General features: G+C 42.9%; 1 protein-coding gene across 10 annotated transcripts in view; it reads right to left on the reverse strand.

The window, feature by feature from the left end:
- Nucleotides 1–498: 498 nt before the first annotated feature.
- The window catches only part of Cirl (Calcium-independent receptor for alpha-latrotoxin), a 74,479-nt gene continuing 56,574 nt past the window's right edge, over nt 499–18,403 (reverse strand). For 2 of the 10 annotated variants that reach the window (XM_064359432.1, XM_064359434.1), the window contains exons 3-14: nt 9,369–9,558; nt 7,695–7,801; nt 5,510–6,496; nt 4,870–5,462; nt 4,660–4,825; nt 4,399–4,613; nt 4,246–4,349; nt 3,968–4,012; nt 3,656–3,824; nt 3,393–3,608; nt 2,040–2,306; nt 499–1,904 (exon numbers count right to left, since the gene is read on the reverse strand). In XM_064359432.1, coding sequence (XP_064215502.1) covers nt 1,158–1,904; nt 2,040–2,306; nt 3,393–3,608; nt 3,656–3,824; nt 3,968–4,012; nt 4,246–4,349; nt 4,399–4,613; nt 4,660–4,825; nt 4,870–5,462; nt 5,510–6,496; nt 7,695–7,801; nt 9,369–9,558 — 3,806 coding nt within the window. In that variant the 3' untranslated portion in view covers nt 499–1,157. Of the gene's footprint in view, nt 1,905–2,039; nt 2,307–3,247; nt 3,609–3,655; nt 3,825–3,967; nt 4,013–4,245; nt 4,350–4,398; nt 4,614–4,659; nt 4,826–4,869; nt 5,463–5,509; nt 6,497–7,694; nt 7,802–7,908; nt 8,013–9,368; nt 9,562–18,403 lie in introns of those variants that run through there. The other 8 variants (XM_064359431.1, XM_015979552.2, XM_064359433.1 and 5 more) reach the window with 7 other exon arrangements.

The raw sequence follows: 18,403 nt of genomic DNA on the forward strand, positions 1-18,403 counted from the left end.
TTATACAAATAAATTCATTCTCAATACTTTCCAAATTTTTATTTTCACTGGATTGCCATTTTGTGCTCAGCGCCAAGCAGACAATATAATTTAACTTTTTACAAAACATTTGAACGGGCAGTGGAAAAACGACTTTAGTCTACTAGCAGAGTTGTAAATTGTAATTTTTGAGGGCTCTGTCACATATTCAGTGAGAAATAGCAAATATGAGTTTTAGTTTTAGTCTGTCTTACTGAAGGAAGAAAAACGTGATGGGTCCAATTCAAAATTTTGATTATTTTGGTTACACCTATACAACCAACAAAACACTTACGTGTTGGTTGTGTAAGCATCTTTATTACTTTAGCAACTAAACACAATTAAAAATGTACAGTACAAAATTATACAGTTGTATTTTTTACTTACCTATTTCACACTTCAAAATCTGCGGAGGAAAAGTCTAATAAGTGGGAATCATGGATGGAAAGGATTTGGTTTGGGTAGTGAAAGTTCTATGTCTACAAGAAAATTAATTTATTGGTCAGACTTTGTGATTTAATTTTAAAATTTAATACATTGTTTTGTATAATGGTGTATTGTTTATTTTAGCTATGTGTTAATGGACATAGCAATAATAACAATTTTATGCCTGACTAATATCGTACCATTCAATCAACATGTACAAAGCTCTATACAATATATACAATATAACATAAATACATTTTCCTAATTAAATCCGAAAAACAATCATTTCAAGACAGTTAATGTTTTACAACTGAGAAATTAAATACAATAATAAATAAATAAGTAATCGATTTTGGAAGGTAGGAGGAGAAGTGCTGAGTTATATTAATAAGAAATTGTTCTATATTTACATTATGTGCTGGCTAAGTATGGCTTAATAAGCGCTAGAAAAAATTTCGAATAGATCAAGAACGCCCCTCATTGTTCAGGAAAAAGAAAACAAGTAAAAAATAATGAAAACACGTAACAAGTTGACTGGAATAACTCACATCTAAGAGACATTCGTATTCACATAAATACTTTATTAAAATAGTTCACTATAAAATTATCACTTTCCTTCATTCAATCAAGCTGAGCTTTTCTAACTTAAATATAATGACCGAAAAGTTTGATCATGTGTAAATCACAGATATTCACTTGCGAATGGCAGTTTCCTAACTCTCACTATACTGGGGTAGGACCAGAGTTCGGGACGTATACGGGTCTCGTGGGTACATCTCGGGTGGTTCTAAATGGCACACAACTGTTTCTCCGTCCAGAACGGCCGCAAGCGACCGCACGGTGTCTCCTCGGTAGATATTGGGCCGCATTCTGTATCCGTCCACATCTTGCGGATACCGACTGTGCTCTTTCTTTACCGCTTCCAGGATGCTGCGGTCCGCTCCGGGACTGTACGGGATCAGGGGCCGATGATCCCCGTACGAACGCGATGATTGTCGACTCATATCACTCTGCCTCTTCCCGTCCTCGTCACTCATATCACTAACCTGGATCTCGTTGCGCTCGATCTCCTCGTAGACGGGGTCGTCCTCCGGGGCCAGGCCTCGGGGCACCCTCCCGTCGTAGATCTCGGTGTAGGTGTGGTGGCTCCAGTGGTTGCCCCCCGATTTGGCGAAATTCCCGTTTTTTTTGCGCGTTCCGTGCAGTTGCAGACTTTGGGGCAGCGGCGGGTGCTTCGGGTGCGGGATCGTGTCGTGTCTTCGGTGGTAGTCCGGGAAATTCAACTGAATGTTGTTTTCAACTATAGCTTGATTGCAATCCGACGAAATGTATGCTTGACGACGTGCATCTTTGGCATTGTTGAGCCTGGTATCGGCTACAATTGGATGTGATCTGGGGGAGTCCTCCTGCTCTGATCCTCCATGGCCCGAATCACGACTATATGACTTAAAAGAAATGTTCTGGAACGAAATAAGGCACAGTCAGTTAACTGAAATCGAACAATTCGGTTCAAACTGTTAGTTAGTACAAGCGAAGTGATTGAGAACAGAAAGGGGAGCCGGGTTTTAGTCACCATGCAGCCGCGTGCTACGCACCTTCCAGTGTAAGGGCTTGTGAAGGGGGCCCCAAGTCGAGGCCGATTTGGGTAAATTTGGGGTGATTGTGGAGTTTTTGTAAAAATTACGAATATAGGGTAGCGTGGAGGTGTTTGGAGGTTCGAGAACAGGTGGGGGTGTTTGTGTGCCGTCTCGAGGGGGGCGACACAGAGTAGCAGCCGTGTTGCCCGAAGTAGAGGTGGGCACAGTTGCTCGGCCGCAGCGGTTCACGTTGCTGCAACTCCGGGAGTTCCAATCGCGCTGTAACTGCAACAGAGGGCGCCTTCACCTATCGTCGTCAGTAAGCAGGAAGCGTTAGTCAAACAAACTCTTACCAAACCAAACAAAGGACAGGACATGCCAAGAGGGGGCGCGCAATGCACGCACCACCACAGCACCACACGCGAGTTAGTAAGCAGCTCGTATGGACATTATTAGACATGAGACTAGAACTAACAAGCCAGTCAATTACTAATTGCACCACTCACAAACGGATTTTGCACGCCCTATTAGAAAAAAAAAATTAATTTGCGCAAGACACTTTCACAGATCTATTACTGAAGTAACCCGAGCCAAAATAAAATTAAACAGGAGTCGCGAAATGGCACGAACGAAGTGAGTGTCATGAGAATGTGTTGCATCACGAGGTCTTAGGCACTTTACCAGTTTAGATAAAACTTTAGAAAAGACATTATAAAAAAATCATCGCTGTCGCGAATCCGATATCCGGCAACATCTAGACACCGGAAGATCATAAAATATCAAAATTGAATCAAACCTCTTTTGCATAGTCCTCTTTAGTTGGCCAAAAAGACCTGCGATATTTACTAAACTAAAATGTGTCGCTCTTCGTGTATCTTTGTCGACCGTTCTGGACAATTTTACACGCTCTATTACAGAAAATGAGCAACATCTAGACACCGGACGTTCATAAAAAATCAAAATTTAATGAAAGCTCTACTGCATAGGCCAATTTACTTGGCCAAAAAGACACTTTTACTGCAGAAAATACGATGTTTACTAAACTGTCTTTTGCACCGGGCGGTTTATTTTGGCCAAAGAGGCCAACAGTTGGAGAAACAAACGTGACAAACGTAAGTTGACTGGCTTTGTACTGAAACGCTGTGACAGAGTATGTGGAAAATCGGCACGTTGCGTAAGACTGGAAGGCTACAAGACAGAGCTGCGTGGTGGAAGCAGGGTAGTACCTTGTTGCGAAACATTGTGCAGTCGATTGTGGTTGGTAGTGGTGGTACTAGCATTGTTGAGATCGGTTCTAGTTAGAACCTGGACTAGCGCGGTAGGACGCACGTTATTAAGATTATTCGCGATGACTATATTGTTGGTACCCACACTAGTTCCATGTGGTGATAAGACCGAATTATCGGTCGAATGCGAGTTTGTACCAGATGGGTTGCCGTTGGAACCAGCGTAAATGCTCGTCCTTCGCTCTTTGTTCAAGCCGGAGCTTCCACTGCTGCTGCCAGCGCCACCACCCGGCTTCGAACAACGCAAACACTTCGGCAGCCATGAGTGTCGCCGAATAAACTTGCGGTACTCCTTACGGACCTAACAAAACAATTAATAAACTCCTTAACGACTATGACAAGACAAACCTTCTCGTTTTGCACACAGTGGAACGAAAAAATGAAGAACCCTTGAAGGGAGTTTAGCAACGCAAACAGGTAAGCCATCACGACTGACTCCTGGTTGATAAACAGGAAACCAAAGGTCCAAGTCAGTCCGAGGAGGAACACCAAAACTATTGCACCTTTCAACCAGGCCCTGAAATTCCAAAGCCATGAATGATCGGCTCGGTTAATTATCTGAGTTAAAGATTAAGTCATGCCGAAACTAACTAACTACATGCAATCCTAGTTAATATCTAACTCTGACAGCGAGAAAGATAATAAAGAAAATTATCTTACAAGTGAGCTTGAAATTTGGTTTGAAGTGCATTTTCTTCCTTTCCACTACCATAGGATAAGAGCGCCATGCAAGAAAGAAGAACTTATATTAGAATTAAGACCAAACCACAAACTTCATGTTTAAAACTTCGACCTTACAAACCAACCAAATACATTGATTATAACCATAACCACTTACATTGTAAAATCAACTCTACGACAGTTGGTTTAACCATGCCCAAATTTGTGCAACATTAATTATATACACTTAATTAGGGATTATTAGTGATTAGAATTACCTGGTACTTGCTAGACGTGAGTGCTCCTTGTTTTTAATAGACACCGAAGCACTAGCGTGTCGGCACATCATGACAACAGCCATTGCTAGGAAAATAAGGTTTAGCTGAAAAGAAAAATTAGAGATCCGTATTAATTGAAACGTATCCACTCACCAGAAGCACCAGCGTGACAGGCCCGACGAAACTATAAATGAAGTAGTTGTTCGTTTTGAGCCAACAGTGCTGCTCAGTGCCGTATCCTTGCGGATAAATCGCCGCCGACACAAGCACGATTACCAACGGAAGTCCATAAGCGAAAAAATAATACCACTTCACTCTCGACTTCTCAGCTTCAAACACTTCAATCAGCATCACGTACAATTGAAAACCTGCACAATTCGGTGAGCAACGACATTACAATCAGTCGAGACAAACCTTCAAAGAACATCCAAATAAACGCACACAGGAAGAAGTACTGCAAAAAGCCGGCGATTACGCCGCACACGATCTTGTTCTCGGTCTGGTCCACGCCGATCAGGAAGATCAGCTCGGCAATCAGGAGGCAGATACATAGGTTGCAATGTATTGTGGTTCGGTCACTCTGCGCAAAAATTAGAAAAAACACCCAAAAATCTCTGAAATTACCTTGAGGCCCCGAAATAACTGAAAAGTGATGATCGCCAGGATGAGGCACACGATGGAGATGATGCAGCCGACCAGCGTGATGATCTTCAAGGCGATTTGGTGCGGGATCGCGAGCTGTATCGCGTGGACGTCCATCAGGATGGCGAAATTCGTCAAGTGGTCGCAGAGACACACCGTGTGTGACCTGTTCGTGAACTCGACACGGCAGCCCTCCTCCAGCCAGGCGCTGGAGGTGTAGTCCCAGAAGACGCAAGACGGATTGCTGACGTTCTCGGTTTGGAGGTGTCGCAGCGTCAGCCTGACCGGCTCCCTGAGCTGGATGTGGCGCCCTTTGCCCAAGCTCGCCGAAATCACCTTGCTGTTTAACATGCGGGTTACGTTGGAGTTGGTCTCGGCCGAGTCGGGCTGCCACTGGAGGATCTCCTCCAAGCGGTCGAACGCCACGAAGACTAGGCGGATGAAGCCGCCGTCGCTGTTCTCCTGGAGGGCGCCTTGCGACAGCTCGATCGAGTCGTTGCTGGCGGACCACTTGTTGTCCGACGGGAACACCTCGGTGGTGACGGACTTCGTCTCCAGGACGCGCACCGACAGCACTGCGCATTGATTAGTACAGTGGTACTGCTCGAAATCGGTTACTTACTTATGTTTTTGACGATTTGGTCGACAGTCTTTTTTCTCGTGACGGTATCAGCGAGGAGGAACGCGTTTTCTTCCAAACCGATCAAGAGGGACGTTGCGACGCGCATTTGCTCCTTGTAGCTCAGGTCGCGCCATGACGGGTGTTGCGACGAATCTAGTAAATTGCTACCAGTCTTGACAACGTCATTCAGCATTTCGGTGACAATGGCCTCGCGTTGCCGGGTGTCGGGGAACGTTTGTATGTCCTGCGACATTTTTTGTGCCATTTTCTGGATTATCTTCGTCGTGATCATCATATCGCCCCCGTACAAGGTCTTACTGCTTGTAACTTGGGCGAGATCGTTTGTTATCGAGACTAGAGGGTCCTTCCCTGCCATAATCCTCTGCTCCAAGCTGGTCAGCCAGACCGAGCGACATTGGCTTAAATCTGGCGTTGAAGGGTGCCATGTCGGAGCGGAGTTGACTTCAACGCAGCGCCACTTGGCAAAACCGGTGGTTCCCCCCGGACACGGCTGGATATCAGTTGAGTTCACCTTCGTCCAGTTCCACAAAATGCTCCGGAACGTCTTAGGGCTACATCGGCTCGAGTCGGAATCTTTGGTCCAAGATGGCAGTACACTTGGTGCTGGTACATAAGTATTAGGATAGGTACTTTCGGTTAAAACACCAGTGGCTTTTTTGGGCGTTATGGTGGTATATGGCAGTGTTGTTATCTCGTCAGGGATTGGTTTAACAAAGTCTGCTTCGGTCTCCGGTTCGTCTTCCTTGTCCGCGTCGCTGGGGAGGATTGGAGGGATTGGCGGTGGAGGGTTTGAGGAGGGTGCGACCGTCGTCGATGTTGCTGTTGTTGTTCGCGGAGGTGGCGTTGCCGATACTTTGGGAGGAGGAGGAGGCGGACGCGCTGATGGTTTCACGGTACTCCACATTGGGGGCTGAGATGTTATCAGCCAGGGAGGGCTCGGCCGGCTTGTTGTCGTCGTTGTTGTGGCTAAAGAGACAAGTTATAAGCGCACCACACGAAGACGGCACAATTTTAGAAAAAATCGAAATCAATCAACAAAGTACTGGTCCTCTAATTAAGTAACAACCTTCAAATTTTAATATCGTATGAAGGGATGGAGGCCGTAGCCGAGGTGGCAAAGCGGGAAGGAAGCGGGCCGGCAGGCCCGCTTGAAGTAAGCTTGTATGGTATACTATTAGCAGACTAGCCTGTGAAGCTTTATTGTTAATCAGAACCGTAACTGGCCACAATAAAAATATAAGCACTTTGGTTTTATAATCTCTTGGAGGGGCTTTCGCATTTACGGACTTTCCGATTTTATTGCGGAATTATCGTTTTAGTGAACTGGTACGAGCAGGTGAACTGCGAGCGACACGTCTGTTGCGAATAATAGTTTTAATAGTTATTTATGTGTGAAGGGAGTCAAGTGATTTTTGGTTTTATTTGCCCAGCGTGTTCTTTGGCCGAATTAGTTTGAGGTGGCTCTTATATTTTGCAAATAACTAACAATAGTAAACAATTTATGGGGTTAGAATGTAATTTGAACAATTTCAGATTTCATTTACTAATTAATGCTTCCGGCTGGAAACCGATTACAATCCCTGTTCAATTAAAGTATACAAGATTCATGGGTAAACAAATAGAGCAAATAATGGTAACGAATTTTTCAATTTGGGCCACTTAATTAACTCAGAAAGTAATGAAATGCTCAAAAATGATTTACTTCCGCTGTGGTCTGGAGTGATGCTTTAATTAATTCGAATTGAGTCAGTGTAATAGGAATAGGTGCGAGTTTAGTGGTTCCAGTGACGAAAAAGGATGAAGTTTCTGGGAATTCACGCCGTATTGCTATAATTTTCATCAATTCTAGTATATAATTTCAATTAATTTACATTAATGATACACACTTTAGATTTGCTGCTTTAATTATGGGCAATTTTGACATGTATTTTGACAGGTAAATTAGACGTTGCCACACAGGGAGATCTCAAGCGGCCCCAGATGACGACATTTGTTGATCGTTTCGAATTTTTGTAAAACCGTGCGAATTGTTGTCGAAACCGAGGAAGCATGGTGGTGTTCTGGTGTTAAAAGTTAAAAGTGATTGAGATGTATCACTCGTCGGCGTGTTGTAACTCGAGTAGAATCTTGTCGAACAAACAGTAATGCGTCGGGTCTAACTTACCAGGTAGGCATTGGTAATGGGCCTCAAGGTATTTGTGTGTGCCAGGACAAGGATCTCCGAACATACTTGTGCTCGCTGGGATGCTGCAGTTCTGATAATGGGTGCACCTAAGGCAACCAACCATCGCGTTAAACATACAACCACCATTAAACTAAATGCTTCCTCGTTTCTGACAATATTGTATGTTAAGTCAGCACACACTAAAATAATTTACCCTCGCATCGATATTGCGCCTCGATATATTTATTTGTTCCAGGACACGGATCACCGAAAGTCTCATTGCTCACGTTGACCGAACAGTTTCTCTGATTATTACATCTGGAAAAATTCGCGCGCTCAAAAATCAAACTCAACATGCGATTATTTGTTAATTTTTCTTTTCGGAAGCAATGACGAAATGACACCCGCTTCAGCCCACGAAAACGATGTACGATAACATACAATATTGCAGACACAAGGAAGCACACAACACAAGTTAGACACAAAAAATACAGTTTGTTAATATAAATGGGACAAATTAACCGACATGAAAACATGGTATTAATTGATTAGTTCACTTTTTATCCTCATAAACCAGTTTCGATGGCTGGATAAGCACAAATTTCAGCTGTTTCCTCTCGGTAGATTATTGCTACCAATTTTGATCATTATCAAAGTGAGGAATATGCCATAAAACCTACAAAACTATGCTACAAGAAACCGACCAACATCATTTACATATGTATACTCTTGGCTTTTTACTATCCTTGACTTTGCCCGAGGGTTAGGTGAGAAATATCAAACCGAGTCTTCATGCAAAGTAAATATTATTCACAATAACAATGCCGGTGCTACTGTTGTTTAATAATATGAAAGGCTAGCTACCGGTTTCCTGTTTCGAAATAAAAACACTGATAGCTAATTACAATGCACATTTTTACTCTCCACCCGGCACTGAAAATCATTTCCAACAACGGAAAATCACAAAAGCTTTGTCAAAAAATTACAGCTGCTGCAAAACATTACAACTCCAATCCTTCGAAAAAGAAGTTATTCTTACTTTTTTCAAGACGTTTTTGAGTTTTTGCGTATTTTTGCACAAAAATTGCCGAAGAATTGATTTACTTTTGTTCAATGAGTTCGGAGTGGGTCGAAGAGTCTTAGAAAAATGGAACTGTTCTTTGTTGGCTTTATTGCAGTGAAGAGGCCTCCTGCGTGCACCAAGGCCGCAGCCTGTACAATTATGCATATGAGGCGGCAAGGCTTATTACTTAGGATTATGAGCAAATCCATCAAATCGCCATTATTATTTGTAAACAATTATGAATTTGTTAGCAGTAATTAACAAGCGAACGCGAACGGGGCTTTATTACTGCAGGTTGTTTTTGTTTAAATCTAATTAAAATTAAAATTGATGAGGCGGTACAGTTTGGAAATTTGGATTCCTTGTGATGTGGTCAAGGTTCGCAACTTTAATCAAGCTTTATGTAAAATTCTTGATTGCAATAAAATGGCGCCTGCAAATCACAATAAAAGCCCAGCATTCAATTAATTCGCCATAGATTTATGGCTACAATATAATGATATCATAAAATTTAATGAAGGATCGAGACACGTTAGTTACTGGTAAAATAATTCTGGTTAGAAGCGGGATTAGTCAATCAGAAGCTTTCATTTTCCCCAATCGATACTCACCTCCCGTGCAAAACCCGCAAAGATTTTGGCGACATGCAGTTCACGCTCCAGTCAGTGTTTCCATGGTCGTTGCAGATTGTTATCGAAAAGCGACCATAATTAGCGCGGATCAACTTTATCAATTCGCCCTCTTTGCATTCAATCTTCAGCGTCTTGCCTTCGCACGCGTACGCCGTCTCATATCGGTACACTTCTGGAAAAAAATTACTATTAACAATCACATAAAATATTTTTCAAATGTATGAATGAATAAAGTCCTAGCGTCCCGAAACTAGCCACCCACAAGCGCATAGTCGCCGCTTGTAATAAATAAATGATAATGAGTCCTTGACATGCTTTGAGCATTAGTACATTAGTACACAGTGTGTGCATAGATCCGTTTAATCAGGTGTTTTGCAACACATATTTGCATCTTAGTCATTGAGTTGTAGACGCCTCGTATCAATTAAGAGATAATGAAATGTGCGCTGATGTCATGTATTATACTCGAAAAAGGTGAGGTGAAGCCGCGGTTGCATTCTAAAAATACCACTCAATAACGCAGAAATTGTTGACTTGTTGAAGCAATTATTTCCATTATAAGGCTGAATAATTAAACAAGTTGTTCAAGTTCCGCTAATAACAAAATCTACTGGTTTGGCGGTGACAGTAAAAAATAACTAAGCGCTTGATTGTTTGTTTCCACAAATTCATTCAAATGAACAGTTTTCTTCAGGCTTTTTTTCACACTTGACCAGGCTCCGTACTAGGACATCGCGACAGATGTTTGAACTGCTTGCACAACCTTTTGTACACCAAATCATCGGCTGGTTCACAGAACACCGACAATAGCAAAGACTTGCGGCGAGTATTGAATTTTTTCCCTAGACTATCAAAAGTGCAGAATGAAATTAAGTGCGGACGTCCAGGGGAAACAAAAATTTTATTTAGTGTTTCAAACAGCCCTCCGGGCGATGAATCATGCCAATTTAAAGTGGTGAAGGGTGTGTTTGTAATAAATTTCGCAACGACTCTTAACAGGGAATGAATTTTTTTAGTTAGTTTAGTAAATTTGATTGTGACATAGTTATTATTGGAGTGTGCAGTTGACTGGGTTTCAATCAGAAATATTCGCAACATGTTTGAAAATTGGATTATAAGCATTTCGTGCTGTTGTAAATAAGGTAATTAATAAAATGTGGAAGCGACGTTATCGTGCGCAATGCGATTTCTGTGACAAATAACAATAAAATAAAATATGGGCCATATTATGCATCCATCGGTGGGAGATAGAACTGTGTTAATATAAAAATATGATAATAACGAACGAGGAAATGGATAAAAATAAATTTGAATGACATGGGGTCATAAATCGGGGATAATGTGTGATAACCCTTGCATTATCGTTTAGTGCTGACCTGCGGTTGGCCGAATGGGAGGAATTTTATAAATTTTCCTGTCGCCCGTTGCGTTCAAATAATATATAAAATTGAGCGCCATGAATCATCTTTATAAATAATTATCTTCTAATAAATGGCTGTTATGTGTGTTATCATTTAACCAGTACCAATTTTAAATATTAAAGTGGTTTTCCCAGTTTGGCTTATCGAGATGATAATTTTAAAAACGCATATTTTAAGATAACTATAATTAAAATGTAGAGACACCTTAATCGAAGTTTTATTCACATTTGTTGCAAATCAGGGTTGAGTAATAATTAAATCGGCGCATTTTTGGCATGCTTGTGCCAGGGCTGTGGTGTGTCAACCAATCGTCATTAAAATTCCATTAAAACGAAGGCGCGCTTAGGTCGTAAGTAAATTTTCATTAGAGGGAGAGATCAATGAGGCACACATGTGGTGCGAATCCGAAACTATTCCATTCTTTTCAAGTGCCTCCTCAAATAAGTGCAGAAAGTCCGCTTTATTCAATTCTGAATGGCTAATTACAGTGTTTTACGTACTCTCCTTTTAGTTCAAGTGAGGAGTTGGAGAGTTAAAGCTAGGACATGCTCGCTTAAGAAAGCCTCTTGTGCTCGCTAATATCGCTAATGCTCCTCCACTCCCCCCAAGCTCAAATGCATACGTGATCACCCCAAACTCCAACAATTATACTTTGCACAACTCAGCCATACATCAATAAAAACTTTATTGCCGCACTGTTATCATTACACGGCATCGATTGACAACTTTACAACTTCAAGATATAAAACTCAAGTGCTTAACTTCTCAAACCGGTTTATTACAGATAATCGATGCTAAACCGGTTCCAAGACTAGTTTCCTCCACTACAAAACCGGTTTTTGACTCCACAACTTCAAACTGACTTTTTCAGGCACTTTACCAATTGTTTCTAACCGTTTTGGTTTTTTTTCTCGAGAATTTTGCCAGATTTGCAATCTTGACGCTTATTTTTTATTAGGTTTCTCTAAACCAGACCTGTTGCCTTTTTGCCTTCTTCAAGCGTTTAGCAATTTCTTTGTTGTAATTTTTCCAAAATTCACCTAATTTTCTTTGATGGGTTAGACACGCTTTGTTAAATTATCCCAAAAATAATCTTATTTTTGCTATTTCCGTAGCAGAAACGCAATTATTTGCCTATTTCAACTGTTGCTCTTGCATTACTTGTGCAAGGTGAGTCTGCCAGTATGTTTTGCTGTGATGACATTTTTTACAACTTCAGAAGTGCTTAACTTTAGAAACCGGTTTATTACTGATGATCGATACTAAACCGGTTTCAGGACTGGTTTCCTCCAGTACGAAAACCGGTTTTGACTCCACAAACTTCAAATTACATATTCGTAAAGAAACATTAAACATTTACCCCACTTTGTCGATGCAGCTAGTGTTAACCACATAAATCCAACATGTGATAGCTCCGATATTAGAATTATCGATTAAACAGAGTCATAGCCGTATATCTGATACCTTACGAAACTATTTCAATATATGGGCCGGCCCGAGTGGCCTTTCGCACATATTTTGCCATTTGGTGGGCAGTCATTGTTCTCCTGCTTGTTCAAGTTGGCCCAAGTGTCCAGGTTTTAATCAAAAATGCTGATATAGTTTTTGTGAAGAAGTGAACAGAACTCGGTTAGTTCACACATTGTGTGCATCTAGTCCAGTAATTACCTGTTGTGAGCGGCATTCCTCGGCCTCGGCTTCGACTTAAGTTGGTTGGCCGCTTTTACCACATCGTCGTCCTCGTTCTTTTGTATTTAACAAGTTCGACGTTGTGTAATCCCGAATGCTTTATACGTAGGTACAGCCGGACACATCCCCGAAAACGCGGAATGCCCGAAACTTGGCTAATTAACTTCGACGATCTAACTAATCAACTAGATGCGTCATTGATGCTTGCGGTCCACCGCCATCGGCAGCAAAGCGACTTCATCGCAACTTGCCCAGATTTACGAGAGTTTTAATTTCATTTTTTCAATTGGGGAATTATTGATTGAAGGGCTTTTTACACGCGGTTGCGGACGATAAATCTCGCTCTGAATGGAATAAAACGAATAAATTTAATAAATGATTAAGTGATGAATGTATAACTTACAAGAGGAGAACAAGAATTTTATAAAAGTTGACGTGAAAGCTACGTTTTATTACCTCACTTAAATTTTTACGATGTTCTCTGAAAGCACGTCTTATATGTGTAGGATGAAGTCCGAGCGGTCATAATTTTTTTTAATTTTATATTTTAATTTAATGGTAATTTGTGGTTTTTTTACTTTTCGTCATAGATTAGCATGTAGATAATTAGGGTAATTAGTCAGTAAAGCTCCGAAAAGACCCCGAGACTTTTATTTCGAGAAACATAAACACTTGAGCCTAATTTATTAGCTAGTCAGGGTGACAAGCAGACCACCCCAAGTCGACCGTGAGAAAGACGCCTTCGAATATGCAATTTTGCATATGAGTTTTTAGTTTTCACCCACACTTTAGAGAGGTAGTGTGAGCTAGAGTCAGTTCCAAGTTAGAGTGACTTAAAGTAATTGCTTAAGTGAATCAAGGTGAGTTATCACTGAGTAATCCCAGTTTGTTGGTGTGTGAGGTTTTTCAATCCAATAAGGTGTAGAGATTTATGATAATTACCATATCAACGGTAGGGTGAGTCGTTCAATCATTATTTTAATTGCTGCGGTGTTGATTTTATAATTGTTGATAACGTTCATCAGAAACCTGCGTGAGTATTGAGTACAATATCAAACTGAAGTTGAATTAATGCGCTATTCATCAGTTGATAGTTTATTTAATTGGTTGTTACTAAAGTTGGTGATATTTGATGAGAATGATATTGAATTGAGAGTTGACGAACTATGAATAAGATTGAGTTGAGCCCCGACATGTCGAGCTAAACTTTGTTAGTCTGTCTATCCTTAATTAATCCACGGTTAAGCTTGAGGCGGGGCGGCGCTCGAAAATGCCCATTGCACGCCGAGATTAACCCAACAGGGGACGCTGGAGGGTCGCGGCGTCGCGAGGCCTCCAGGTCTGGTTTATGTTTATTTGTGGACGCGGGGGATCACTAGGCAGCCGCGTTCATTGCACCCCCAGGTCTAGTTTGCAGAATAGGTCGTGGGGAGAGCGCTGGAAGGTGATCATTGCACTTGCTCGTTGGTCCGTGAGACGGCTTCGGCTATGAGGTTAAGGGACTTGTTCGCCACCTGCACTATGAAGAGGGCTTCCATTGCACGCTCAGGGCTATGTGTGATTAGCAGTTGAGCAGGTTAGCCAAAAAGGTGTTCATTGCACTGCCCGGAACCGCCCCTGAGATACGGCTGCGGCCATGAGGTTTATAGGGACTTGTTCACCACCTGCACTATGAAGAGGGCCTCCATTGCACGCTTAGGGCTATGTTTGATTAGCGGCTGAGCAGGTTGGCCAAAAAGGTGATCATTGCACTGCCCGGAACCGCCCCTTTTTATGTTGGTCATAGGCGAGTACCATGAACATAATATCCATTGCACGCTTGGTGTTGAATGACCTGCGGGTCTCGAAGTAGACGCTGGACGGATATTACCGGGGTACTCATTGCACAACCTAAGACAAGTGGTGGATGACAAGGCAGCGTTGCCTATTGCACGTCAGAACCGCGAGGTGGTCTCTCGATTGCTGCTGATCCAGAGACAAGCGGGCTGGATGGTATCTATGAGCAAAGGGGTAACCCTTTGCCTGGTTTCCCCCTATGCTCCTGGAGTCCTATTGACCAGGACTGCGACTGTTAACCTTTTGAACCCCTTGGACAGAGCTCAACCGATTCTATTCGAATTACATATTTTATTGATGGTAGATTTGCATAATTATTTTGGGTTAACGACTGTTACATTTATTGGTTCACAAATGGCGATTGTGGACGTCTCACTCTGATGGACTGGATTACTCACACCCCCATTTTATTTTTCAGACGTTGTCTTAACTAAAATTGATGACCTGACCCCGACACCTCGGCACCAGCTCTCCTGACAGGATTATTTAAAGTGGTTGAGTACTTTCAAAGTTAGTAAAGTAGTGAGTTGCTAAAATTGCCGCCGGTCCAAAGATTTTCCTGATATTTGATAAGCATATGTTTGTAATTTGCGATAATTACGCTTCTGTACAAAAATCGGTTCATCAAAGGCCATTGTGATGGATTTTGCACGTGTTCAAATTAGCTGTTATTTTGCGTTTCAAAAATGGCCCTACATAATTTATTTCAGAAGTGGGATAAAAGACGCACAACCACATGTCTGGCCAGGCTAACTCATACCACATGTTAAAATTTGACAAATTTATGACCACTTAAAACCACCCCCAAATAAATTGCCATTTTAAATGTGCTTTTTCCATTAACTTAAAATAACATTGGCGACAGAAATAATCCAGCTGGCAGGTGTCGGAGGCGATTTTGTTTAAACAATTGTTGACTTTTGGGTTTTGTTTCTCTTTAATAAGATGAGCGGAAATAATAAGAGGAAGCAAACTCGTGGCGAATCGCCAATTAACGCGCGAAGGGTCAGAGGCAGCACCGACGGGTCTGATCAAACCGTCTCTTCGATCGACCGCCTCACCGAAGTGATGGCAGATTTTCTCGAGCGGTCAAACAACCGCCCTACCGCGTTTGCCACAAAGGAGGAGGTGGTACCACCCTTCAACCCAGAGGACCGCGACCAAAGCGCCGAGGCCTGGTGTCGCAAGGTGGACGAGTTAAGGGGTATTTTCCGTTGGACGGAAGATGCCACAATTTATTATGCTTTGGCGAAATTGCGGGGACTCGCCGAGGTGTGGTACAAAGGGTTACCCTCCGTAAACATGTCTTGGGCGGAATGGAAGGAAAAATTAAGGACTGCGTTCCCATCCACTCGCGATTTCAATGACGATCTCTCGAGAATGATGCAGCGGCAGAAACGTCGGGATGAAAGCTACGCTCGGTACTTTTATGAAAAGCTTTCGCTCATAAACGCTTGCCGCATCATAGGAACCGACGCCGTTTCATGCTTAATCGGGGGCATTGACGACGTCGTTGTAAAAACGGGCGCGAGAGCAGGCAATCACCAAACCCCGGAATCGCTTTTCGCATACCTCGCGACGATCAGCGACACAAAAGCGCTCCCGAAACCAGCTACAGCGACCACTTCGTCGTTCTCACGAGCGTCCCAGGTGGCAAAAACCCATCACCGAGGAAGACAATTCGACGAGAAACGGCCTTCGGTGCCGGTTTGCTACGATTGCGGAAAAGAAGGGCACTATCGCCGACAGTGCCGGAAGCCAGCACCGGAAAACAGCCGGAAATCGGAGCTGCGATGCAACTACTGTCGTGGTACCGGTCACACGGAGAAATATTGCAACAAGAAAAACAAAGACCCGAAGACGGTAGCATGACTATCTAGCAAAACGCGCGATCCGGCTAATCAAAAATATTACAAATCAATCTTAATAAACGGTGTAGAATCAACGGCGTATGTAGATTTAGGTAGTTCATGTACCACAATACGTTTAGCGGAGGTTCAAAAATTAGGGTTGGATCACGATTCCAATCAAAAAACCGCACTAAAAGCTTTCGGGAACGGGGTTGTTGCGACGTTAGGGTCTACGACCTTCGAGCTAACAGCTGATCGGGCAACGGCAACCGTTCGGGCCCACGTGGTCCCAAATTCTGTCCAGGAAGTACCTGTCCTAATCGGTCGCAATTTCACCGAGATGCCCCACATTGTCATCGTAAAGGACCAGACCTCGTTAAATATAATCGCAACCGACGCAGAATCAACACTGTCAAAAATCACACCTGAACCGGCATTATCAAAAATCAAACTTCGAGTCGCGCAAAACACCATCATCCCGCAAAATCACGCCGGTCATATTGCAGTTTCCGGAGACGAGTATGAGGGTGATGTCCTCATTGAAGCTGCGATAAGACCTCAAGAAGGTCATGAATACTGTCTACCGCGTACAATTATTCACGTCAAGGCAAATGATACCGCCTTTTTACCATGTATCAACCTATCGGACAACAATTTAAGCTTTAGAAAAGGACAGACAATTGCAAGGGCCTGGCCCTGCATTGAAGAAGAACCACCCACTGAGATGGTCTTGAGGGTAAATAACTCACCCCCAACCGATCTACCGCTCGATCAGGTAAAAATCGGGCCCATCAATGAGAACGAAAGGGATCGCCTTTTTCGATTATTGATGGATTATCGAGATTGTTTTGCACTCACGATAGATGAACTCGGATGTGCAAAATCGGCGGAAATGGAAATAAGGCTCTCCGAGGATAAACCCTTCACTTATCGGCCGTATCGAATGGCGAGATCGGAGCAGGACACAGTCAAAGATATTGTGCAAGAGCTTTTGGACAATAATATCGTCAGAGAAAGTGAGTCAAATTACTGCTCACCGGTATTATTAGTCAAAAAGAAAAATGGCGAACAAAGATTGTGCATCGATTACCGGAAGTTAAATGCACAAACGGTTAAGGACAACCATCCCCTACCTCGGGTGGACGATCAAATTGATCGGCTGCAGGGTGGCGTGTATTTCACGAGTCTCGATTTGCGGTCGGGTTACCATCAAATCCCGCTAAGTGAAGAGTCGAAGAAGTATACTTCATTTGTTACCCCCTTCGGTCAATATGAGTACAACAGAGTGCCATTCGGACTGACGAATGCGCCGCGAACGTTTCAGCGATTCATGAATAAGATTTTGAAACCAGCGCGAGAAAACGCCGCCGTGTATTTGGATGACGTCCTTTTACACGCAAAAGACGTCAACGAAGCGTTGCAAAATCTACAAAAAGTGTTCGAGATTCTCAGAAGCGAAGGATTAACACTTAACTTGAAAAAGTGTTCGTTTCTGATGACCTCCGTGACATTTTTGGGATTTGATATCGAGGACGGAAAAATCAAACCCGGTCAAGATAAGACCAAAGCCATAGAGGCATATACCGCTCCGAAATCAGTACACCAGATTAGACAATTCATCGGGTTGACGGGATATTTCCGTCACTTCGTCAAAGATTACGCATTGATTGCTAAACCTTTGACAAATCTGACGAAGAAAAGTACTGCCTGGAATTGGGGCGACAAAGAGGAAGAGGCGTTCCGCAAATTACAGGCGGCACTTGTGACGCGCCCGACGTTAGTATTATTTAATGCCGAGCTAGAGACCGAAGTTCACACCGACGCCAGTGCGTTAGGGCTGGCCGGAATTTTATTGCAAAAACAACCCGACGAGCGATTACATCCAGTGGCGTACTACAGCCGGCAAACGACCGATACTGAGCAAAAATATCATTCGTACGAGCTCGAGACACTAGCCGTCGTGGAAAGCTTAAAGAAATTTCGATCTTACCTGCTCGGTATAAAATTTACCGTCGTGACCGACTGTAATGCATTACGAGCGACGAGCGTTAAAAAACAAATAATCCCGCGCATTGCCAGATGGTGGCTCCAACTGCAAGAATTTACATTTGAGGTGAAGTACAGACCCGGAAATCGTATGAAACATGTCGATGCGTTAAGCAGAAATCCGGTGGAATCGGGAGAAATCAGCGAAGTACTTCACATCGAAGAGGCGGAT

This window comes from Tribolium castaneum, chromosome 10 (genome assembly GCF_031307605.1).
Source record: "Tribolium castaneum strain GA2 chromosome 10, icTriCast1.1, whole genome shotgun sequence".
NCBI classification, from domain to species: Eukaryota; Metazoa; Arthropoda; class Insecta; order Coleoptera; family Tenebrionidae; genus Tribolium; species Tribolium castaneum.